Raw genomic sequence first — 27,365 nt, 5'->3', positions numbered from 1 at the left:
GTATTAGATAGTTTTTAACTATAGTTCTAAGTTACAGCCTCAGAGAACTACCTCCGCCTCACTGGCCCGCTAACATACTGCATTTAAGTATGACTCTGTGTTAAAAGCTGTTGCTGTAAGTAACCAATAACTTCGCTTTACGGTCGTTTTGCTTTTACCATTTAAAAAATATCGGTTTTTCTTTTTGCCTTTATCGTTAAATACAAAATATCCATTTGCTACTAAATAGTAGTTCTGTTCTCAGGGCATATTTACAAAGTTAAAACGATGCAACTATTTGTTCTTAGTCTTCTATTCATATTAGTACTGACAATAGTTTCAGCCGTAAGCACTTCAATCGGGAACGCAGGAAACTAAAAACACTGAATACAAACCACTACTCTTGTAGTTACTTAAGGCAGCTGTTAAATTGATACATTAGCAGAAACAGACCACAACATATTTAGTTATGAACTACACTTTTTCACGTATACTTACAGTTTTAAAGCAGAAAGGCTTACGTGTATCTAATCTTATGGACAGCAGGGGCGAGCAACAAAGATATAAATGAGTTACAATATCGAAAATTCCGAAGTCAGATAATGAAAATGAAATGCCATGAGACAAGCATATATTAAGAGGGATATCATGAAGGTCTGTAGTTTAAAACTACTTTTTACTTTTTATACTGAAGGGAGCAATGCAATAAATGAAAGAAGAGGCCAGGAATTTGTTAAATAAAATAACAATAGAGGAATCTTCTAGGATAGAAACTGGGTCAAGGGTGAAACGCAGTTCAACAACAGGAATTAGTATCAGCAGAAAGTAAGACTGTAACAAGAAAAAAAATTGAAGAAATGAAAGGAAACTACCCTGTAGGAAGCAATCATACTTAATATTATTGAAAAAGGAAATACGAGCTCTTCAAAAAAACTAGCACACATCAAGGACGTTTCTAAAAGAAGACTATATATTTAATTAAAAAAGGAAAAACAATTCTGTAACAATTTCATTTATTCACGAATCATAATTTGGCTTCTCAGGCCAGCCTATGGTGAAAATTTATGGTTGCTACTACACATAAAATAGCTATAGCGCAGATAAAAGCAAAGCATAGCACATATGTTACGACTACTGCAAATATGAAGTTGATCTTACTTACACATTTCAAAAAATTCATTAGTTATTCTTTCAACCGACTCCTCCAGAGTAGCATTGTCATCATTACTCTTTTCACTACAGCTACAAGCAGAATTTCTTCCACACTTAGGAGTCCAGCTCAACATTCGTTATTTATGAGCGACTTTTCTTTCTGTCCTGTCCCAACCATTGCTCGCCAACTCCATCTGGCATTCCAGAGATTTCAAATTTTAAATTTTATACTGGAAAACCTGTTTGTATGTTATTAGCCGTGCATATCGTTCCTTTAAAATTTACCAGAACATTGGATGACACGCACCGATCTGTATTTCAAAACCTCAGTGAAGTTATTGGGCTTGATCTGTACGAGACGTTGTCATAGATTCCTCAACCTATGCAATTTGAAACTTTGATGTATGAAGGCAGTCAAAGTATTAAATTTTGTTTATGACAAGAATATGGATGCAAATCGTATAAGTCTCCTCATAGTTTGCACAACCTTCGTTCAAACGCGATTTCACCTTAGCTACACACTGTACGAAGCAGCCAGATCCTCCAGTTTAAGGATTTTGGATGTGATCCAACATGAGAGCATTACAATGGCCCCGGGTCCTATCGAATATGGATGCAAATCGTATAAGTCTCCTCATGGTTTGCACAACCTTCGTTCAAACGCGATTTCACCTTAGCTACACACTGTACGAAGCAGCCAGATCCTCCAGTTTAAGGATGTTGGATGTGATCCAACATGAGAGCATTACAATGGCCCCGGGTCCTATCGAACCAGCCCCATTCCTAGTTAATGGGCTGATTCTGATAAGTCGACACTTGCCTCCTAACGATATCTGTTCATGGTGCAGTCCACAAACGAAGTTAGATCTACACAGTATCTTTGCGTCAGCTTTATGGCTACACAGTCTGTACACTTGTCGACGAATGAAGCTACTTCCATTCGAACAAAGGAATACCTAGAGTAGCTCGATGGAGAAGACGTGTGTTAAACAGGAATGAAGGAAATATGCTCCATAAATAATAGTCATGCCCAGGCTGTGAGTGACAGCAACATTAGCAACGTACCTATTAGTCAAAAATAGTTGTTTATTGTTTCATCTGAATGCCACAAACAGAGAAACTCCGTCATCGAGTCATTAGAATCCGCCTACCAGGCGACTTCTTGGAGTGTGATGCCGAGTTGAGGTCGCTGTACCGGGTGATTAGAAACTCAGTATAAATTTGAAAAGTGAATAAATCACGGAATAATGTAGATAGAGAGGTACAAATTGACATACATGCTTGGAGTGACATGGGGTTTTATTAGAACAAAAAAAAAATACAAAAGTTCAAAATATGTCCGACAGATAGCGGTCCATCTGATCAGAACAGCAATAATTAAAAGTAAGACAAAGCAAAGATGATGTTCTTAACAGGAAATGCCCAATACGTCCACCATCATTCCTCAACAATAGCTGTAGTCGAGGAATAATGTTGTGAACAGCACTGTAAAGCATGTCCGGAGTTATGGTGAGGCATTGGCGTCGGATGTTGTCTTTCAGCATCCCTAGGGATATCGGTCGATCACGATACACTTGCGACTTCAGGTAACCCCAAAGCCAATAATCCCACAGACTGAGGTCTGGGGGCCTGGGAGGCCAAGCATGACGAAAGTGGAGGCTGAGCACACGATCATCACCAAACGACGCGCGCAGGAGATCTTTCACCCGTCTAGCAATATGTTAGGTGCCACAATTATCTTGAATAATGATCCCATTTATTCTTAGTTTCTTTGTCAAATAGTCACAGAAATTTTATAACTGCAGCCTAGTACACTCTTGCACTCTTGCATCCTCAGCCACAATTTTACGCATCACTTCTCAAAATAGTACCGTGTAACAACTAATCCCGCCTAAACTCTCGATACGAACGAAATCAAAGATGTAAGTTACATAAAATGATCGTGGAATACGGTTTTTGTGAATTAACAAACAGATAAGTAGCTTCCCATGACGTAGCGGTCATATATTTCCATAGCAGGGCAACGTTAATCAAAAGTTAACTTCTTCGTTATCGTTAAAGCGTTACTTTGCAAGAGATTTATCGGAAGTTACGAGGTGCATTCAAGTTCTAAGGCCTCCGATTTTTTTTTCTAATTAACTACTCACCTGAAATCGATGAAACTGGCGTTACTTCTCGACGTAATCGCCCTGCAGACGTACACATTTTTCACAACGTTGACGCCATGATTCCATGGCAGCGACGAAGGCTTCTTTAGGAGTCTGTTTTGACCACTGGAAAATCGCTGAGGCAATAGCAGCACGGCTGGTGAATGTGCGGCCACGGAGAGTGTCTTTCATTGTTGGAAAAAGCCAAAAGTCACTAGGAGCCAGGTCAGGTGAGTAGGGAGCATGAGGAATCACTTCAAAGTTGTTATCACGAAGGAACTGTTGCGTAACGTTAGCTCGATGTGCGGGTGCGTTGTCTTGGTGAAACAACACACGCGCAGCCCTTCAGCCCTTCCCGGACGTTTTTGTTGCAGTGCAGGAAGGAATTTGTTCTTCAAAACATTTTCGTAGGATGCACCTGTTACCGTAGTGCCCTTTGGAACGCAATGGATAAGGATTACGCCCTCGCTGTCCCAGAACATGGACACCATCATTTTTTCAGAACTGGCGTTCACCCGAAATTTTTTTGGTGGCGGTGAATCTGTGTGCTACCATTGAGCTTACTGGCGCTTTGTTTCTGGATTGAAAAATGGCATCCACGTCTCATCCATTGTCACAACCGACGAAAAGAAAGTCCCATTCATGCTGTCGTTGCGCGTCAACATTGCTTAGCAACATGCCACACGGGCAGCCATGTGGTCGTCCGTCAGCATTCGTAGCACCCACCTGGATGACACTTTTCGCATTTTCAGGTCGTCATGCAGGATTGTGTGCACAGAACCCACAGAAATGCCAACTTTGGAGGCGATCTGTTCAACAGTCATTCGGCGATCCCCCAAAACAATCCTCTCCACTTTCTCGATCATGTCGTCAGACCGGCTTGTGCGGGCCCCGAGGTTGTTTGGGTTTGTTGTCACACGATGCTCTGCCTTCATTAAACTTTCGACACATCCATAACTCCATCGCCACAAGTCTCCTTCAACTGTCGATGAATTTCAATTGGTTTAACACCACGCAAATTCAGAAACCATCGCCATTTTAAGTATTTAAAACAGTTCTCATTCTCGCCGCTGGGGGTAAAATTCCATCTGCCGTGCGGTGCTGCCATCTCTGGGACGTATTGATATTTTAAAACAATGCGCATGTTTCTATCTCTTTCCAGGCCGGAGAAAAAAAATCGGAGGCCTTAGAACATGAATGCACCTCGTAAAGTTAATCGTCAATTGCTAACTCGTATTCGTAAGCTTTTTGTTGCCAGTTGTAGTGAACTTATCAATTGAACGAAATCTTTTACCGTTGCTTAAATAAAAGTATTTTGGTTGGGCAAGTTCAGTAACACATTGAAGATAAGTATGAAAACAGTTTAATTATTTAATCACTTAGTTTTATAATTATAAATAACTATAAAAATAAATAATCATTTAGTTGTGTAATAAGATAATTATAAATTTTATTTTTTTTAGTTATCATTGTTAAATCACAGGAGAATCAAAATGTAAAAGAATCAGAAAGTATTCGACATCAGATGCATATTTCCATTCATGAACATCAACATGTTGAAGTTTTCATCTGAGAGAAAGGCTACTTTTGGAGACAAAATGTCTTTGCCCACAGAAAAAAGTCGTTTGAGTGCAGTAGTCTGGGGTATAGGGGTATTGCATTTAACAAATTAATTTACTAAAATCTGTTCTCAAAGAAATACCGCATCGCTGAATGAGTCTTTTGATTGCATGTCCAGTCACATTTTGACTAAGACTGTGGGCTTTTCTTTTTACATAGGTGCTACTACTGGGCTTCTCTTTGCAGTGTTGTTAGAGCTAGAATCCGATTCCATGACTTACTTTCCACACTCAGTCCACTAAGAAACAGTAATACTTCATGCAACGCAGTAAACACAACAATAAACAGCTAACAGCACGCTAATCTCGCTCGCACTTTATTGTTTAGGGTAAACGCGCGACCCCTGCCTGGCCACCCATCTGCATGGCCCGAACTTGTTAGAACGTGATTCCCACGTCCTTTGTGATATAAATAGTAGTTACATAATTAAGGATTAACTGACTCGGTGAAAGGTACCCGCCAGGGTAGCCGCGAGCACTAACGCGCTGCTTCCTGGACTCGTGTAGACGGCCGGCCCAGGATCGAATCAACCCGGCGGATTAACGACGAGGGCCGGTGTGCCAGCCAGTCTGAATGTGGTTTTTAGGCGGTTTTCCACATCCCGCAAAGTTAATACCGGGCTGGCCCCACGTTCCGCCTCAGTTACACGACTTGCAGACATCTGAACACGCTCGCACTGTTCCATTAATTCACTCCGGCCACCCCTTTCCACTAACCTTGCCAAATCCGTTCCTAACAATGCCGACCCAGCGTCAGCGCGGGACAAGGCAACAGTGACAGAAAGAAAAGACTCGGTGAAAGGTAATGGAAGTTAAATGAGTCCGTTAAAGTTTTTTAAAGTAACTTAAAAGTTATATTCGGAAACTTAACTTCGTCAGATAGCGATTAACGTAAGAGCGTTCTTATGCCCAGCTATGCATATTTCCCAGTAGGTTCTAGATTGCCCCCAGCTCAGCATCGCACTCCGAGAAGTGGCTCAGTAGGCAAATTCTATTCAATAGTCTGGGAATTCTGACATTGCCCTCACAGTATATATTTTCTTTAATGTCGTTTGTTGTTAGCAATATTAGCCTATTCCCAAGAGTTAGCAGCTTTCACTCAGTTAATATTAGGCAGAAATCAAATCTGCATGTGGAATGCACTTCCTTGACTCTTGTGCAGAAAAGAGTTCAGTATTCTGCTGCATCCATTTTCAATAAGCTACCACAAGAACTCAAAAATCTTAGCAGTAGCCCAAACTCTTTTAAGTCTAAACTGAAGAGTTTCCTCATGGCTCACTCCTTCTATTCTGTCGAGGAGCTCCTGGAAGAGCTAAAAAATTAAGCAAAATCCAGTGTTACATTGTTGATTTTCTTTATTTAAACTTACGACTTGTCGCCTGAATATGTTTTTTATATTTCATTTTATCTGTTTCTACTATTGTGTTATAATTTCATGTATTGACTCGTTCCATGACCATGGAGACTTCTCCTTAATTTGGTCCCACGGAACAATAAATAGATAAATAAATAAACATAATGACGGAAACTAATAGACCACAATCTTTCTGTTTCCTGGTTGATGTAGCGCCGCTCAGCGGGGAATAAAACAGCCGTACACAGCGACATCTCGTTTCATTTGTGCCTCTAAAATGGCAGGCTGTATCACCTGTCGAAATATGGGCATTACACAGCTGCATTCCCTAAGTTAGCTTAACGATTTAATATCTCATAGCATAAGTAGCCGGTCGGAAGCAGCGTGGCACGGGAAGAGGTGGGGGGTGATGTGGGGGCGGGGTGACGTCGGAAGGCGCTCGATAGCGGAGGGGCGGGTGCGGGGGCGTGCGTCCAGCGTGCAGTGTGCCGCCGGCCTCTGAGCGGACGGCATGGACCCGATCGCCGCCATCCTGCTGGCCGCTGCCCTCCGCTGGAGGAGCTGGTAAGGCCCGCTGCCGCTGCGCCTGTCCCGACCCCCGGGCTGCAGTGCCCCGCGGCAGACACCTGTAGCCCCCGCCGCGGAACACACCTACTCGCTCTGCAGCCTCAGTAACTTTGCCAACGCAAACAGCAGTGTTCGTGCTGGCCAATTACACTTCGCTGATCAATCTAGCGTGCAAATTTCACCCCTGCTGAAACTTATGGGTCACATGATCTCGTGCTTAACCCTAGCAGTATTAATGCACTTTCCATAACGCGCATTACCAAGGTGCGGGACAGGGGGGAGGCGTACTTTATGCCCACTCGAAAATAAAAACTGGCCAGGTGCGAGTAAGACTCGCGTACTGCGGCATCCATGCAAACTTAATTATGCCAGCCGCGGTGGACGTGCGGTTCTAGGCGCTGCAGTCCGGAACCACGCGACTGCTACGGTGGCAGGTTCTAATCCTGCCTCGGGCATGGATGTGTGTGACGTCCTGAGGTTACTTAGGTTTAAGTAGTTCTAAGTTCTAGGGGACTGAAGACCTCAGATGTTAAGTCCCATAGTGCTCAGAGTCATTTGAACCATTTTTTACAAATTAAAAATTTCGTGTTTTCGCTTTACTTGTTCTGTGAAACCTTACGTCTTACCAAATTTCATGATTATACGTCAGGGGGAAGTACCATATTGGTTTTAATGAGCGCGTTGGCGAGTATCTATCTTTTGACTGCGTTGACTTATAAGCTTCAAATTTTTACTCCGCCAAGGGACCATAGGGCCACAGACTTCACTATCTGACATAAATTTCAACTTCATACGTCTACTCGTTCCAGTTTTTAACAGTCGGACAGACAGACAAACGAACAACAAAGCTATTCTATAAGGGTTCCATTTTTGTCGATTGAGGCATGTTGTTGTTGTGGTCTTCAGTCCAGAGACTGGTTTGATGCAGCCCTCCATGCTACTCTATCCTGTGCAAGCTTCTTCATCTCCCAGTACCTACTGCAACCTACATCCTTCTGAATCTGCTTAATGTATTCATCTCTTGTTCTCCCTCTACGACTTTTACCCTCCACGCTGCCCTCCAATACTAAATTGGTGATCCCTTGATGCCTCAGAACATGTCCTACCAACCGATCCCTTCTTCTGGTCAAGTTGTGCCACAAACTTCTCTTCTCCCCAATCCTATACAATACTTCCTCATTAGTTATGTGATCTACCCATCTAATCTTCAGCATTCTTCTGTAGCACCACATTTCGAAAACTTCTATTCTCTTCTTGTCCAAACTATTTATCGTCATGTTTCACTTCCATACATGGCTACGCTCCATACAAATACTTTCAGAAATGACTTACTGACATTTAAATCTATACTCTATGTTAACAAATTTCTCTTCTTCAGAAACGCTTTCCTTGCCATTGCCAGTCTACATTTTATATCCTCTCTACTTCGACCATCAGCAGTTATTTTGCTACCCAAATACCAAAACTCCTTTGTTACTTTAAGTGTCTCATTTCCTAATCTAATTCCCTCAGCATCACCCGACTTAATTTGACTACATTCCATTATCGTCGTTTTCCTTTTGTTGATGTTCATCTTATATCCTCCTTTCAAGACGCTATCCATTCCATTCAACTGCTCTTCCAAGTCCTTTGCTGTCTCTGACAGAATTACAATGCCATCGGCCAGATTGAATAACATCGGGGAGAGGCTACAACCCTGTCTTACTCCCTTCCCAACAACTGCATCCCTTTCATGTCGCACGACTCTTATAACTGCCATCTGGTTTCTGTACAAATTGTAAATAGCCTTTAGCTCCCTGTATTGTACCCCTGCCACCTTCAGAATTTGTAAGAATATTCCAGTCAACATTGTCAAAAGCTTTCTCTAAGTCTACAAATGCTAGAAATGTAGGTTTGCCTTTCCTTAATCTTTCTTCTAAGATAAGTCGTAAGGTCAGTATAGCCTCACGTGTTCCAGTATTTCTACGGAATTCAAACTGATCTCCCCCGAGGTCGGCTTCTACTAGTTTTTCCATTCGTCTGTAAAGAATTCGCTTTAGTATTTTGCAGCTGTGTCTTATTAAACTTATTCTTCGGTAATTATCACATCTGTCAACATCTGCTTTCTTTGGGATTGGAATTATTATATTCTTCTTGAAGTCTGAGAGTATTTCGCCTGTTTCATACATCTTGCTCACCAGATGGTAGAGTTTTGTCAGGACTGGCACTCCCTAGGCTGTCAGTAGTTCCAATGGAATGTTGTCTACTCCGGGGGCCTTGTTTCGACTCAGGTCTTTCAGTGCTCTGTCAAACTCTTCACGCAGTAGCGTATCTCCCATTTCATCTTCATCTACATCCTCTTCCATTTCCATAATATTGTCCTCAAGTACATCGCCCTTGTATAGACCCTCTATATACTCCTTCCACCTTTCTGCTTTCCCTTCCTTGCTTAGAACTGGGTTTCCATCTGAGCTCTTGATGTTCATACAAGTGGTCCTCTTTTCTCCAAAGGTCTCTTTAATTTTCCTGTAGGCAGTATCTATCTTACCCCTAGTGAGATGAGCCTCTACATCCTTACATTTGTCTTCTAGCCATCCCTGCTTAACATGGGAATATTGAACACGACATTCATTAGGGAACATGATGTCTATTACGGAGAACTGAAGTTTTGGGTTAAGTTTAAATGAAAAATTAAAAGCATACGTGTAATCTGCTACAAGAACTCATTAAAAACAATGAATTTTTTTGCAGAATTTTAAAATATAAATAAACTCACCAGATTAGAGTTTTTCAAAAGATGTTCATAAACTACCTCCCCCTCCCCTCCCCCCACCCCCCCCCCCCCCCACCCGTGTATGTTGCTAAGCCTAAAGACATATATTGTAGCGAGCTGTTTTGTGTTGTGGCTGGAAGCAATATTCGTAGTCGAGATGTAACCAGAGCCAACGTATATGCACAAATATAATACTCTTTTGATTCCTCTGAGATACAATAAACAGTGGTAGTCACAACGTTCTAATCGTTACCACGAAAACCTCAAGCTGCGACCATGGAACCTGGTGATGGCGTTTAGACCTCCCTCTACATATTAACCGTTCAATGCGACACGTTTTTCCCAACGATGGATGAGTTGACGGAGCCTTTTGTTGTAGAAGTCTGAATTTTGGCTGTTCAAGAAACGTTCCACCTCAAAAATCATGTCGTCGTCATTGTGTAAATGCTTTTCACGCAATGGCTTCTTCAGGCGAGTTAAAGAAAAAGAACTGGCTGGGTGCCATGTCAGAAGAATACGAGGATGGGGAAAAATTTGATTACCTGTGGAAGCAGCGTATTTGACTGAGTCCTTTGCAGAATGAGCTGCAAAGCTTCCCGCAGTCCCAACAGGAGATATCGGTAGTATGCTCCAGTGGTGGTTCGCAAATTACAAGCATATTTCAACACCACACCATGACAGTCCCAAAATAACTCTCGGCGTCACTTGCCCAATGACGGTTGGGTCGCCGCCTTCTCCGGCGGCGGTGAATGCTTGGTGTCATAGTGTTTCACCCAGCACTGTGATTAGGCAGCTAAGGAAGGCGTCTGGATTGGCCTGGCACAGCAGCAACACTTTCGCTACTGCTTCGGCTTGAGTTGATTCGTGAATGGATGTGAGCAGTCGCGGAACCCAGCGGCCGATCTTTTGGCATGTTAAAAAATCTTGCTCTAAATGTTGAAAACTGGTCCGCTACAGACTTTGACTTCTTCCGCTACCGTCATGATAGTGACGCACTAATCTTGGAGGATCATGCCTCCACTACTCTTGCGATTCCCGATACTATACAGACAGCTGCTCTGCCGCTTTTTTCTCGTCATTCAGAGTTGTTTGACCACTCGAAGCGACTGCGTCCTGTAACCATTAAGTCTTATGACGGTGCCATTGTTGCCCTAAACTTCCACCAACTCAGTAGATTGTTGCATCAGTGTTCCCTTTCAAATGCAGAAAACGATCTACCAAACGACGGTTGGTTGGTTGACTGATTTGGGGGAAGGGACCAAATAGCGAAGTCACCAATCCCATCAGAATACGGAATGATGGGGAAAGAAGTCGGCGGTGCCCTTTCAAAGGAACCATCCCGACATTTGCCTGAACAGATATAGGAAAATCGTGGAAAACCTATATCAGGATGGCCGGACTACCAAACGATACCCGTACTTTCTAAAAATCTGCGCCTTTTCATTTTGGTTCCCTGTAGTTCCATTCGCGAACGAGCCTGCAGGTGACTTCTGAAGTGATAAATGTAGCAAGTATCTAATAATACCAGTGTTGCTGGCCCCTGTTTTGATCACAAACGTGGTAGATTCTTCCCGCATGTCGGTCAAGAGCCTGAAGATGGCGTAGTAAACCGCTGACATTGGTTGCCAAATACAATAAGGTTGAAAATTGACCGCTGAAAGGTATTTAATTTGACACCCTCTATCGAACAGCCGAGTCCAGCAACCATGTCTAAAAAGATGGACATACAGTGTATTGTATTGTATTGAACTGGGGACCTAGAAACGACGGAGACGCTTCGTACCCGCCGTAGCACTCAGTGGTTCACAACCCCAGAACAGGCTACAGCAGTCCACTCACCCCCCCCCTCCCCCCCTCACCCCCCCCCCCCCCCCCGCCGCCCCACATCGAACCCAGGGTTATATGCGGTTTGGCCCCTAAACTCCTAAGCATACAGACTACAAAGGTAGGCCACACAGGCGCGTACGCTCTGATGGGTCAGCGACGTGATACGTCACTTGGCAACCAGTGCTAGCGCAGTCACGCTCTCGGCGATGGGAATTTCACATTGAAAAACAATTTTTCCAGTCTCTTTGCATTCCATTTTCAGCATCTGAGTGATTTGGTTCAAGATGAATCGAAAGAAGTAGTTTCTGAAATATTCTAAAGGGAATGTTAAGCGGAAAAAGCACTGATAACAACACTTGTTAACCTCCAAATCTAGCTGTCTATGAGTCTATTATGATATAGATTACGAAACTTACCTGCAGATGTTGACGCGGTAAATTTAGTTCGAAGTTGCTGAAGACGGCGCAGTCCAGAGAAGATATCTTTTCGCCAAAGCCAGCTTCCTTGCATGCCATTTGGCTCTTTTATTCAGAAATCTAATTGGATGAAAGTTCCCGTTCTTACATTCAAACCAATGATTTTCTTTTCGATTGTGGGAAATCCTTATTGTACTAGCGCTGCTAATGATTCCATCACATGTTTGCAACGTGAAACATTTGCTCCATGAAAAGATGCAAAATTAATTTTGAAATTTTATATTGTAGCAAACCACTCAGGTGATGAGGAAGTAAGCCTTCTTTTTTTTGTTTAGCTGTTAATTTTGCGTCGACATGGCATTTTGCTGTTGTAATTCCTAATGAATTGTCCTTTTATTTGCACTTGAATGCTATGTATTCCGCCAAGTATATTAAGGTATCATGAGTAATGTCTTCTCTGGAGTGCACTAAGATCGCAGTCTCGATGCAGATCTTCTTAATCGGATGTGTCGTGACGTGACGTGTCAGTTACTTCTTTGAATAACTTACTAGAAATAAAATTCTCGAATTCGCCCGCTGTTTCTTCTGCAGAATTTGGCTCTTTGTCCTGTGCACTGAAAGCACCAAGGGACAAATGTATATCTGTAGAATTGTCAGTCAATACTAGTAAATGAATTCCATTTCTAACCTCGAAGATTGTCGGGTTATTATAAAATTCATTAAGACCACTAATTCTAGAAAATAAATTTTCGAGTCAATCTTGATTCAATCTGGCAGTCAGGATGTAGATTGCCACGGCATTTTTACATCTGTAAAAAGTCCAAAAAGAGCATTTATTGACGTAACAAATCCTTCTGGAACGAGGGGAGACTGTTTCTTTTCCCTATTCGCATATCCGAGCAAATTTCCGATAACCTCTTCATGGAATTTTTTTGACTTCTGATGTTGAAACCATAATCACTTCTAAGAGGTGCTTTCTGATCTTGGGTGTGTCTCGAGTTCAACACATCAAAAGCATAGTTTATCAGCCGGCCGGCTTGGCCGAGCGGTTCTAGGCGCTAGTCTGGAACCGCGCGACCACTACAGTCGCAGGTTCGAATCCTTCCTCGGGCATGGATGTGTGTGATGTCCTTCGGTTAGTAAGGTTTAAGTAGTTCTAAGTTCTAGGGGACTGATGACCTCAGAAGTTAAGTCCCATAGTGCTCAGAGCCATAGTTTATCATTTCGATGAAGCTTCCTTCGCTATTTTTATGGAGGACGTATCTCATGGCTTGGGCAGTGCAACATGAAAATAGCTATACAGTCATTCTAGTCTGGGCGCTAATGACCAATGTAATTGTGCGCCCTAAAACCACAAAAAAATCTAATGTTCTGACGTGCATTTGCACTCACAGTCTACTGAACTTCCGGTAAGTGCCAGATGATCAAAAGATCACTTGTCTGAGGCTGGAGATGACCTCCTATTGCAATCTTCAGATCATATCCAACTACAATCTTTGTAAATTCGGAATCGTCGGGCAAGGTGATTCCGTCGTCAACAAAGTGATTTCTTAATAAGTTTAGGAAATGCGGTACATCGTAAAAAATATCAATATTTTCCTTGCATTATCCGCAGAGTTCAAAAACATGTCTTAGTTTTCGATTCACCATGTCGTTTTCACACTTTTCAATTTGCCACTCCCCTATTACATACTTGCATAATTTCTCCAATAGGAACCCAACTTCTTCAAGTTCTGTAATGACTGTCTACAAAAAATTACTTTTCATAGTCACATCATAATCGTAATACATTGGCTGCTCCCACTTAGAAAATACACTTCTTATCATGGCTACTATCATGTTCTTACATGGTCCAAGTATGATATCCTCTGATGAATAGTAGCAACACCACTGTCAAAGTTCATTTCATCAATAATTAGAAGCCATGGCCTCTAATGGTGTAAACATAGCTGACCTAGTCTTAGTTACATATTGTACTTCCATTTAAATGCCTGATTGACACTTAAATTGCTTTGTCCAGTTTTGGAGCGTTGATAATCAGAACAAAGAATAGTTCGTTCTTCTTAGATAAGCATATGCTTTCGAAGACAGTGCTGTTAAAGTAAGGAATTTGGAATGGCTTCTGAACTCCGTTTTACGCTTTTTTTTCTTTCCATTCTCAGACATCGAATTTATCCTTGTGTGAAGCACTGAGACAATATAATTTGAACTTCCTTACTTACTCTTCCCGTGTTCTTACTGGGAGGAACATATGTCTTGAGAGGTACATCCTGTTTTTTAGCTTTCTTCATAGCTATAATTTATTGTTCTAGTTTAGTGTTTCCATTCTTCCACTGTAGCCAATTCTCTTTGCAAGTTCTCAATTCCTTGCTCTTTGATTATAACAGTTGGGTTAGAAGGATTTTATGTGTTGACTGACTTGTCCAGTTTTGTTTCCTTAGTAGAGAAAAATTCTAATGTTTTAAGAGCCCTCTTCCCTACTGCTCTGACATTACTACGTTCGCTTCCTGCTTCGTTGTCTTCCTAGTTGTTAGAACTTACAGCAACATGTTTAATTCCGTGCCAGCTTCGTATTTTGTGGGATGGAACTACATCTGACTTGTGCAGATTTCAGCATTTTGCATGTCCCATTTGTAATCCTGAGGACGAAAATGTTCAGAACGTATCCTTACATTTTTAATATTGGTCTTGTCCTCTACTTTACAACGAGACAATCATTCACATCAGAGTTCTAAGTGTTTCGGAAACCAATGGTGAAGAACGCCCTTCATTTCTGAGCCCAAAGTTGCTGCACTTAGCAACAGCACAATACGATGTGTTTTTGCTCATTTCACTCGGAAAATACTGTAGACAACTAATATGATTACAAAAGATATTACTTCGTACCGGAATACGAGACGGATCACGCACTACATTCAAGCAAGCGACAACACAGCACTAGCAACATCGGCGCGAGTCCCGTGGACATAGCGCAGTAGCTGCCCAATGACGTCATGGTTCGGCAGACGCTCGGGAACCCGGGATGCACCCACCTACCTAAACCTGACCGCCACCGTTCTTGGCTTCAGCTACAGCAGTGTGCTACCGTACGGTGACACGGGGATATCAATTCGTACTAGGACAGCAGATATTTACCTGCGATAGAAAGAATAAGTACTTCGTTTCTTCGAGGTGATAAATAAAACTTCATGACTACCCCACATAGTTATGGAGTACAGCCTCCCTCCCCCACACACCATGAGATGCACGATACAAAAAAAGGCGTAGTTTATAAGAGTGCTCAAACTGCATATTAACGTGGCATCCTCCAGCCACGCAGCCTATCAGTGTGAGAAACGGATGAAAAGTTCTCGGTCCGGTAGGGAAAATGTTCTTCCTTACACGGCAAAATGCGCTTACTACACGACGTATTCCCGTTTTAGGTCAACGCTCCTCGTCAGATTTCTTTTTTCCAGTGAGTAGATTCCATCTATGAAGAGCTATTCAGGTAGATCTGCAAAATATCCACATACGGCTGTCACAACCTGTGCATCGATTTCAAAACGTTCCCTAGCCACAATTTTCTTTGGATGTGATAATATACTGAGTCAAAGGGTACCAAATCTATTGATTAGGTTGATTGTTGCAATAATTCAAATTGCACATTTCTCAGTTTTACCACGTCTTTGGGTAGGAAAGTGTATTTTTACAAACCAGGCTTCTTCTCAAGTGTCTTCTCATCCCATCTCTATTAGCGCCCTCACCTAAAAAATCTCATCGCATAGGTCCCGAAGGCTTAAATAGGATTCCCTAGTTGTTATTTTGCTCTCTGGGATTTGCATGAATCCTTTTAATGTTGTAGGAGAGGTTGGCCAGAAGCTTTCCGAAAGGTGAAATCCAATTCGCCTTATTTTCTGCGGAGTGATTGAATTCCTAAGCAACGGCCTGGCCGCAGTGGATTCTTGGATGGGTGACTATCCAGGCCGCCATGCGCTGTTGACATTTTTCGGTGTGCACTCAGCCTCGTGACGCCAGTTGAGGAACTACTCGACCACATAGCAGCGGCTTCGGTCAAGAATACCATCATAACTACCGAGAGAGCGGTGTGCTGACCGCACGCCCCTCCCATCCGCATCCGTCACTGAGGAGGACACGGCAGTCGGATGGTCCCGGTAGGCCACTCTTGGCCTCAAGACGGAGTGATTGATTTCCTGCTACTGCTTTGGTAACTAGATTGTATCTGGCATGAAGTGGTGAACACCGTCACATGCGCAGTACCAGGTGGGCCCACTGAATCACTTGGATTCTTTTTTAAACTGTCCAAACATAGTTGACAAATTCCTTTTCCTCTTTAATTGTGGTCAGTATTTGACAAATAACCGTCTTGAACAAAGCTTTGTCATAGTTAATTCTTCGCGTAAAATACATCGTACTTGTTCTCCTGACGCGTATGGCGTCATCTACTTCGTACGCCTATAATCGCAAATTGTCCACTACCAATTTTTTGATGTTTTCGTTTGTTGTTTCACTTTCGGAAACTTCAACAGGTATCTATTTATTGACTGTTGAAGATAAAAAGGCGGTCTTTCGAACACTGAAATGTCCAAAAAAGGGGGTCCCTGCAAGCATGTGTGAACACACAATATAACCCCCCGAGAAAAGTTTGCGAGTCACCGGTGCTGCATAGACACCCATCAGACTCCTACAAAGCACAAAGTGAAGGTGAAATGTCGGAGCGGCCATGTGCGCGTAATTAAGCGAGTGGACTGCTCACGCCATCTGACTGTCTAATTAATACCCGCCAACAACAGGCCTAAGAAAAAACAAACAGTGCCAGATTGTCACTAATTTGTACATGTACTAAGTTGTGGAGCAACTAATGCAATTGGAAGGAAACCAGTAAAACAGTTATAGCCTACGAGCGGTTACAGCAGAAGCGGTTAAGTTAGAGCACTGCTGATCACATTAAGAACAGCTATTACAATATAAAGCGCAATGAAAGATTTTTAAGGAAAATTGCTCACACCAGTACTGACAACATTAATAAAATCTAAAACAAAACACAAAAAATAGAAATCGCTGTTAACAATCAACGTCATAAAATGTGGACTAACCTCCAATAAGAAAGCCCATAAAACGTCCTGCAGTGCAAAGGCCGCAACACTCCTTCTCTCCCCCCCCCCCCCCCCCGGAAGAACTACTAATTTAATTTCAAAACTATGGAACAAAAAGTAACCATAAAGTCAGCATTGGGCAACAGCAAACACTTGTGACACCAAAGCCCACATCGTAAAGAGTCACAAAATTTCAGGGACGAAGAAGGTTGGCATAATAAACCTGTAAGCCGGCGATACTTCCTCAATGCAGTACCGTAAGTGCTGCCTTTCACATATAACAGTGTCACTAACAGCGCAAGGTCTCTCTTCTCGGTAACCACCAGTGGCCACACTCTTCAATCACGTTATAGCTTGTCAAATAACAGCGTGGATGTCATACAGTGCACAGCGCCAGACTTCACCTGGTGGACAAACCTGGAACTAATATTTTCCAGAGTAAACCGGTTCCGCATTAACGCATCAGCGTATCTACTAACTTTCGCTGCCATATAATAATTACAGCTCATACTGGACCTCCATGAGTAGTCGCACTTTATTTACAACCACCCAGTAGTTGACTGAACAAATTTTTGGCAGTGCGTTTTCCAGTTATTTTCTGACAAGTACGTCAGTCAAAGACTGCGTATCCTTGTACTCATTAACATTAGATATTCACGGTCAGCGATAAAGCTTATACGTCGTTAAACAGTGATCAATCACTTCGTTTACGTAGGGCTCCGAATTCCGGTTATCACGAATTGTTTACTCGACATATCGATTTCGGAAATGCTGAAGATTTCCTCTTCGACAATCGATATTCGCTTCCACGTGAAACGCTCAACCGTTTTTGAACGTGCACGGTCTGTCAGAGATTGCTGTGAAAATTTTCGCGAATCTGGACGAAGTGACGAAGGGGAATATGGTGCGTGCAGTTTGGCTGGTATGTGTGTTGCATGGTCTGCAAACGATCTTTAAACACAAACACTCATCGTTTTCGTAATACACTACTGGAATCTCTGACGTTCATTATTAGCATCTGTGAGTTTTATTATCTCTGGCTGTATATACGCTTACTGACTGAATAAATGTAAAATGCTCACGCGTGTGCTTCGGGCAATTCCTCGAGTATGGCATACTGGGATGGAAGGTACGCAGCAGGAATATTCGTTCACCAAGTTCAATCGGCCCAGAGAGTGAATCCAAAAATTAAGGTAACAAGAGCTCTCGTGTACAAATTTTCTTCCACAAGCTCTAGTACTGATATGTTATAGTACGTCACTAGTACATCCTCATGTAATCACTATGCTCCCCCATAAATTTTGTTTCATAGTTATGTTAAAACATTCATAGCAACACTGAAAAAATGTATCAGACAGCTATATCGATATCATGACTACGTGTTGAACTGTAAGTGAGCAGTGAATCTATCATGCAAGTATTTCTTCAGTAATCCCAGAGACTGAAACTGTACCTCGGGGTGTTTGGTCCAAAAGTACGTACCCAAACTGCCCCAGCCATTCATATGTGTTGTTCGCTAGCTCACAAGTCTACAGAGGGATTTTCCGGATAAAAAATATTCCACTGTTGCTCCAGGAAACCATCGAAGAGATTCGGTTTCTGAATTTAGAAAGGCTATGTTCTTTATTCGTGTAGATTCAAACCGTCTCTTCGGGAAAAATATACGACGTGAAGTATGACATTTTAACACAGATAATTGAGACAACTTCGTACAGAACTTTAGTGACTGTCTGTATAATATAAAAGGGAGGAAGGAAAGAAGCATAGAGTTCAACAGGAAGAAGGAAAACAAGCGTAGAGTTCAACATCTTTTTTATGTCGAGTTTATTGGAGGATGTGCACAAGATCATTTTAACAATGATCACAGATCGAGTTAACAATAGGGTTAAGGGCGACAGCTTTGATTGATGACTCGATATAACGTCGACTATGACGTCACATTTCCCTCATATTTAGAAGCATAGCAATGTAAAGACGTGTGGAACATAACTCTGTAACCGAGGCGAAAATTATAACGCCATTGCATTTGGACTAAGTGGATGAAGCAAACAATACGATCAAAGCGAAAGAAAGAGGAAAAATCGTGATGATTAGTATTTCGTGAAATAATAACCATTTCACATCATTTTTTCAATGATACTATATTTGCAAAATGAGTATCCATAATAGCATCACAACAGCACAAATCAATTACCATGGGATAGCTGCTGTCTCTTTCTGGCAGTTCTTATTTACAAAGCAGAGTGAATAAATAAGTTGTGATTAGCTTAAATTACATCGGTCAGCGCAAATTAATTTGAAATGTGTGTCAACCTGCTCGAGGGACATTCAGTCAAAGTGAAGGTGAAATGCACTGTTGCCTTCTGCACTTTTTTATATTAATTACGATTTCGTTCCGATCGCTCTCATACGCAGCGCAAACCGAAATTGTAGTTAAGTTAAGCAAAGGCCCTGAGTTAGAGTCTCGGTGTGGCACGCAGGTTTAATCTGCCAGGAAGTGTTAGGATACAATAGTTCATTTACAATTAATTTGAATTATATCGCATTCTACATGTGAGCTATGTTCCAGTTATTGTGGTGGTTAACTATTATGCATGGAGGTACTCGTTTTTATAAGGTTTAACATCTTTTTATTTCTCATCACAAACTCTTTTCTTTTTAATCGCGGCTGCTGAGTTCGCACAGGGCCCCGAAACACCCACATTCCCGTTTTGGTTCCAGTAGCGACGATATGTTTTCTTATGTTTTCACTGTAATCGACGTGCTGATATATCAGCGCACTGCCGTGTTTTAAAAATGCTTGGCGAACTGTGTCATTAAGATCGCCATGGTTTCGCCTAGTCAGTCAAAGCGGCAGTGTTGTATCACAATATTAACTCTTTACTGTAAGGGGCAGGAAACAAGCCGTGATCTTTCGAGAGGAACCAGTCCAGAATTATGCTGAAGTGATTTACGGAAACAGTGGAAAATATGGACCAGAATCACCGTACGGGATTCGAAATCAGTGCCTCGCATTTAATAGTCCGTTGTCTTAGCCATTGCCACGACTCGCTCGATACTGTCGTATTAGCCATTATCTGATGATTCCTCGTGGCGAAAAAAAGTAGAATAAGGAATGTGGTGACATCTTCTATGATTTCAAACAGAACCAAAATGGCTAACAAGTTTGATCTTTCCATGTGAGCGACGGATCTTCAACAGAGCTCTCACCATATGAGACACGTTGGACAGGTTTGGAATTTATCAATCGCTGGCGTACAGTCAGGCTTCCATCCTTCTTGCCTGCCAAACATTTGTGAACCGATTACTGCAAGGTAGGGCAACGTTACATTAGCTACTACGGCCAATGTGGGGGACCCTTCTGCTAGTGTGATACCTTATAGAGGCAAAAATCTGATCACAGTACACAACATTAAAGTTAACGACAATTGTTTTCACGACGGAGCGATTTTCAACGGGTGATCCAAATATGTTCGTGTCCATCGACTCTCTTGTAATACAATCGCCTTCTGCCACGGTCACAGACGGAACTACAATCACCTGTTGGAGTGGAACGACAGCGAGAGCTCTTGTTACCATACTTTTTTTTCATTCTAGTAACTGGATGCACTTCGAGATGCATTCAGTATTTGTAAATTTTCAATAAAGTTTTTGATCCATTTCGGCAGCGAATATCTACTAAAGTAAATGCATTAATATGGCTTGCCTAGGTAGATTTGCGACTCTTTTAAGAGCTTTTTGACGGACAGGATGCAACACAGATGCAAACTCGTCTGTGTCACAGGGCTATGATAGGTTCCTCCATCACTGTTCATGTCTTACCTCATTCACACAGTAGACTATGTTACTTGCAATCTTATACTTTTCTCAGGTGGGTGAGGTTATCCATGACGAATAATTATCCAGTAACATTTTAGTAAAATCGTGTTCGATGTCGACAAGGTATAAAAACTGACAGTGTTTACGCGCAATAGCCAGTACTAGCCGCTGCCTTGCTTTTAATTTTATCTTATATCTCGAATGCTTTTGCAAAAACTTTCAATTCAAACATTAATGCCTGTTACATCACTTACTCTTCTTTCACCAACTTTCGAATGTCGTTAAAAAACTGTATCGTTCCACTAAAAGAACGGTCTTGCTTCAATCTCACGGCTGATACAAAAGTTAATTGGATTAAATGTGCAACACAAATACGTGCTCCTTTGCGCCCTATTATATTCCGAGAAACTTTGTTCCCATATCTTGAACGGATCACAAAGTAAAAGCTGAAGTTATATGCGATTTATCTTCTATGCAGTAGTTATCTGCTCCACATCATCGTACGTTTCTTGAACGGAAGAGGACTTCGTATTGACGGTTGCCCGCATCTCGTGGTCGTGCGGTAGCTTCTCGCTTCCCACGCCCGGGTTCGATTCCCGGCGGGGTCAGGGATTTTCTCTGCCTCGAGATGGCTGGGTGTTGTGTGATTTCCTTAGGTTAGTTAGGTTTAAGTAGTTCTCAGTTCTAGGGGACTGATGACCATAGATGTTAAGTCCCATAGTGCTCAGAGCCATTTTTTTTTTTTTTTTTTTTTTGTATTGACGGTTGAGTAAAGCACGCTCAGAGTAAACGAAAATATAAATTATCAACAAACTGATTTGTAAAAAAAAGAAATTGTTGTTGATAATTTGCAGCAATTTATACAAAATAACCCACTTGGAAATATGGAATCTTTATCAAAACCTCTTTACCATGATTTGAACGTTTATAAAAGCATCTTCTTCAGATTTAGGGTGCTTCAATTATCCCTATACCTGTCGTTCTATGCAACCCGTAGTGTTATAGGTGGCCTTCTCAAACAACATGCGAGATTTTCAAACTCTCCCGCACAATATGTGCGAACTATTAGATCTGCTGAAAGAAATGAGCAGGACCTTTTTCTAGGAAATTTAATACAGTTAAATTTCGTACTGGGATACGTTTTCGCTGGAGGCCACAGTTACGTTTTTCTTAAATAACTTGAAAACTACGGCCTCTAGCGAAAACGTATCCCAGTACGAAATTTAACTATATTAGATTTCCTACTAAAAGGTCCTGTTCATGTCTTCTGTAGGACTAATAGTCTGCGCGTACCAAGCAAAATAACTTACGATGTTTCTTGAGTGTAGCCTTGTACGAAAGTGAAACGTGGATGGCAAACAGTTCAGACAAGGAAACAATAGAAAAAATGTCTCTGAGCACTATGGGACTTAACATCTCAGGTCATCAGTCCCCTAGAACTTAGAACTACTTAAACCTAACTAACCTAAGGACATCACACACATCCATGCCCGAGACAGGATTCGAACCTGCGACGTAGAGGTCGCGTGGTCCCAGACTGAAGCGCCTAGAACCACTTGGCCACAGCAGACGGCAAAACAATAGAAACTTTTAAAATTTGGTGCTATGGAAGAACGAGCTCAAAATCAGATAAGTAGATGAAATAACTAATGAAGAGAAACTAAATCCAATTGAGGAAAAAAGAAATCTAGGGGCACAATTTGTGTTAAATAAAGGGATCGATTGATAGGACACACCCTAAGGTAACATGGAATCGTTAATTTGGTAATCAAAGAAAGTGTGGGAGGGCAAAGACTGTACAGAGAGGCCAAGGCTTGAATACACTAAGCAGGTTCAAAGAGATTTAGGTTGCAGCAGTTACGAAGAGCATGCATAGGACGAGCTGCACCAAACTTCGGACTAAAGGAAACATTGAAATACACCTAATTTAGTTCATAGTACTAATTTAAGATAACAGAGACAGACTCATTGCAACTATATACACTCCGGAGCAATATGATTAAAAATATTTTTGCAAACAGTACAGTAGCGCTTTGTATGGCCCAGTTGCCACCTCATGAGGAAAACAACACTACTTGCAAAATTTCAAAAATGATACAAAAAAGTAGCACCAATATAAGAGCAAAGGACAGTAGTATCATACGTCAGATTAATAACAAGCTTGAAGAACACAATACAATTAGTAAATAATCAGAAAAAGGAAATACATTGACGAATATGTCAGAATTCCTTTGACATACAATTACAGAAGAAAAGTATTAGAATTTTTCGATCAAAATAATACTAAAAGCGTCGACCGGGACCCAGTCAACAAATTTAACGCACAGTTAAAGAAAGCACTAAAAGGATGCAACTTTATACTCACAGAAAAAAAGCATAAGAGGTTCCATAATGATGAATCCAACAACACCATCATTGTATGCCCAGCCCAAGATACATAACGGACAAATTCCAGTTAGCCCTGTTATTTTCATAGTTAATAGCCCAGCACATGCTGTCACTAAAAAACGCAACATACTCCTTAAGGAATATTATGCACATGAGAAAGAATACACTACATGTTGAAAATTGAAGGTTCATCCATCTAAGCGACCAGTCAGACAGAGCTTCAAATGAGTAAAAAGGTCTACGCAAACTGAGAAATTCCTAGGTAACTTTTTACCAGTTCTACGACAATGCAATACGCAACCACAGAATGTAAAATTATCGCTACACTCATTAATAAATATGACTGTAATGTGAAAGATCAAATAACCATGAAGCAGTTTTTACTCGATTCTCACAGTTTACCTCACTGTTTGATTAAAGTACAGTGATCGAATTTATATACAAGATCTTTGTAACAACTATTCAAAAATGACGTACTCCCACAATAAGAGAACAAATATTAGAACTTACTTCAGAGAAATTACGTACAGACATATTTACATCAAAGATGAACGATAATAAGATATAACTGAGAAGAAAGGCAAATAGGTTAATTATCGAATTTCTGTAAAACAGTTATAATCTTCCTGTTGTTAAGTACGAGAAAACATCGACATTATATATAAATGCTTAGCAACAACTAATCGAAAGTAACGTGCTCTTAAAATAGCGAAAAACCTTTCTAATTTCTTTTATGACCATTGCATGCAGTTATAGGAACAAGGATGTACATGGCACAATATATTGCTAAAGAATCATCCATAAAGTATATTGTAATGCGTCTAGTATGTCTATAGATACGATTTGTTCCTATGTCAGAATCACAAGGGTTAATAATGTGTCAAATGTACATACTTGAAAATGGCCTCAGGTCGGAATTGTACAGTCGTGCATGAAATGAAGGCATCACAAAATCATTCAAAAAATTACACAGTCCTGACTGACTCATCACCGCCAACTCAAACCACTAAGAACAGAAATTTGAAATTTGAAGAGGGTGTTAATTTTATACTGTAGGCGTCGTCTAAGAAGAGATTTTTAAAGTGCACCCCTAAGGGAGTGAAATAGGAGATGAAAAGTTTTTTGGAACTATGTCGTTATTGCGGCAGTTCTGAAGCAAGATCTAAGAATATTGGTATTTGAGTCTTCGTTCAAAAATAAAGAAATACGTATTTCAGAATTTTAGAAATTTTATAGCAACGGAGGTGAAACAGTGTGTAGAAATTTTCTTTAAAAATGGATCATTATTAAAGAAGTAAAGTCTTTTTAAAGCTGCGTCTATGAACACTGGTATTTGACTTCTTGGGTACAAATAAAAAATACGTTTTCATTGTTTTCGGAAATGCAACTTCTAAGTGGGTGATATAGTGGATTAATGTTTAATGAAACTATTTCATTTTTGAAGTGAAATCTATGAAAATGTGAATTTGACTTCCCAATTGGAAATAAAAAGGTACATGTGTCACTATTTTGGGAAATTCAGTCACGCAAGGGAGAGAAATAGGGGATGACAAGTATTAAGAAGTTATTTTATTATAAAAGCATTTTCCAAGTTGAATCCATTAAAATTTGTGTTTGGGTTCTCCGATAATAAAAATATGTTTCACTGTTCCTTGAAATTCAACCGCAAAGTGGGTGAAATAGGGGATGAAAACTTTTAAGAAAATATTTCGTTATATTAAAAAATTTTAGAAGTTAAATCTGTGTAAATAGTTAACTGCATTTCTCGGTTAGATATAAAGAAATGCATGTTAGCGCATGAAAGTTCCAATGGAAATATCACCACAAGAACACATTAACGAACACTTAGAGGGCGCCACCTACCAGAATCGCTCATTGGAAAATACCATGGTATTGGTCTCAATTAGCGTGAAAAGTTTAGAAGGAATTGCAATTTGTGAACAACATACAAATTCGATTACATAAAAACAAGAAAATCTGTGCAGACCATAGGCTATACAGGTGAACCAGCGAGTGCAGAGCCAGTAAATGTATACAGGGTGTTACAAAAAGGTACGGCCAAACTTTCAGGAAACATTCCTCACACACAAAGAAAGGAAATCTGTTATGTGGGCATGTGTCCGGAAACGCTTACTTTCCATGTTAGAGCTCATTTTATTACTTCTCTTCAAATCACATTAATCATGGAATGGGAATACACAGCAACAGAACGTACCAGCGTGACTTCAAACACTTTGTTACAGGAAATGTTCAAAATGTCCTCCGTTAGCGAGGATACATGCATCCACCCTCTGTCGCATGGAATCCCTGATGCGCTGATGCAGCCCTGGAGAATGGCCTATTGTATCACAGCCGTCCACAATACGAGCACGAAGAGTCTCTACATTTGGTACCTGGGTTGCGTAGACAAGAGCTTTCAAATGCCCTCATAAATGAAGGTCAAGAGGGCTGAGGTCAGGAGAGCGTGGAGGCCATGGAATTGGTCCGCCTCTACCAATCCATCGGTCACCGAATCTGTTGTTGAGAAGCGTACGAACACTTCGACTGATATGTGCAGGAGCTCCATCGTGCATGAACCACATGTTGTGTCGTACTTGTAAAGGCACATGTTCTAGCAGCACAGGTAGGGTATCCCGTATGAAATCATGCTAACGTGCTCCATTGAGCGTAGGTGGAAGAACATGGGGCCCAATCAATACTTCACCAACAATGCCTGCCCAAACGTTCACAGAAAATCTGTGTTGATGACGTGACTGCACAATTGCGTGCGGATTCTCATCAGCCCACACATGTTGATTGTGAAAATTTACAATTTGATCACGTTGGAATGAAGCCTCACCCGTAAAGAGAACATTTGCACTGAAATGAGGATTGGCACATTGTTGGATGAACCATTCACAGAAGTGTACCCGTGGAAGCCAATCAGCTGCTGATAGTGCCTGCACGCGCTGTACATGGTACGGAAACAATTGGTTCTCCCGTAGCACTCTCCATACAGTGAAGTGGTCAACGTTACCTTGTACAGCAGCAACTTCTCTGACGCTGACATTAGGGTTATCGTCAACTACACGAAGAATTGCCTCGTCCATTGCAGGATTCCTCGTCGTCCTAGGTCTTCCCCAATCGCGAGTCATAGGCTGGAACGTTCCGTGCTCCCTAAGACGCCGATCAATAGCTTCGAACGTCTGCCTGTCGGGACACCTTCGTTCAGGAAATCTGTCTCGCTACAAGTGTACCGCGCCACGGCTATTGCCCCGTGCTAATCCATACATCAAACGGGCATCTGCCAACTCCGCATTTGTAAACATTGCACTGACTGCAAAACCACGTTCGTGATGAACAGTAACCTGTTGGTGCTACGTACTGATGTACTCTGGGTCTATACAAGAGCGATGTACTTGAGGACAATATTATAGAAATGCAAGAGAATGTGGATAAAGATGAAATAGGAAATATGATACTGCATGAAGAGTTTGACAGAGCACTGAAAGGCCTGAGTCGAAACAACACAAGCACCGAAGTGAACATTACCTTCCTTCAATTGGGCCAACTGACGGTGAATCGAGGAAGTACAGTACATTCTGACGAAACTAAAATGAGCTCTAACATGGACACGTGTCCATATAACTTCTTTTCTTTATTTGTGTGTGAGGAATGTTTCCTGAAAGCTTGGCCGTACCTTTTTCTAACACCCTGTATAAATGTAAGCACGACATTGTGTATGAAAAATAACTGAGGAAAGCGAAAGAGGTGTAATACCTTGCAAGTAGTAACCTTCTTGGAACAATGTGGAAGGAGGAATTTGGAAACTTGCTGCGAAGTGATAGTCGGCGGTGATACCAGTGAGGTGTGAGGGGGCCGGGGCTGGGCGCGCGTTGCTGGGCCCGTCAGCTTGACGCGCTCGTGGCGCCGTTGCAGGCGGCTGGCGGACGAGGACGACGAGCTGTCGGAGGTGCAGCCGGACGCGGTGCCGCCAGAGGTGCGCGAGTGGCTGGCGTCCACCTTCACGCGCCAGCTCGCCACGACGAGACGCAAGGCCGACGAGAAGCCCAAGTTCCGGTCGGTGGCGCACGCCATCCGCGCCGGCATCTTCGTCGACCGCATCTACCGCCGCGTCACCAGCACCTCGCTTATGCAGTTCCCGCCCGACGTCGTTAAAGTGCTCAAGGTCAGTATTTGTACTTGCCTGTCGCCTCACCTGTCACCCTTGCCTGTAACAACCACACAGCATTTCTAATACAAGCAGTAGCAG

The 27,365-nt window shown here is 41.8% G+C and overlaps 1 protein-coding gene across 4 annotated transcripts in view; it reads left to right on the top strand.

The window, feature by feature from the left end:
* Positions 1 to 27,365, top strand: part of LOC126268013 (dual specificity calcium/calmodulin-dependent 3',5'-cyclic nucleotide phosphodiesterase 1-like) — a 1,575,562-nt gene that overhangs the window by 1,361,995 nt on the left and 186,202 nt on the right. For all 4 annotated transcript variants that reach the window (XM_049973424.1, XM_049973426.1, XM_049973425.1 and 1 more), the window contains one exon: positions 27,032 to 27,281. In XM_049973424.1, coding sequence (XP_049829381.1) covers positions 27,032 to 27,281 — 250 coding nt within the window. The remainder of the gene's footprint in view (positions 1 to 27,031; positions 27,282 to 27,365) is intronic.

Source organism: Schistocerca gregaria, chromosome 4 (genome assembly GCF_023897955.1).
Source record: "Schistocerca gregaria isolate iqSchGreg1 chromosome 4, iqSchGreg1.2, whole genome shotgun sequence".
NCBI classification, from domain to species: Eukaryota; Metazoa; Arthropoda; class Insecta; order Orthoptera; family Acrididae; genus Schistocerca; species Schistocerca gregaria.
Note: the sequence above shows the minus strand (reverse complement) of the source record. Positions and strands in the feature narration are given on the sequence as shown.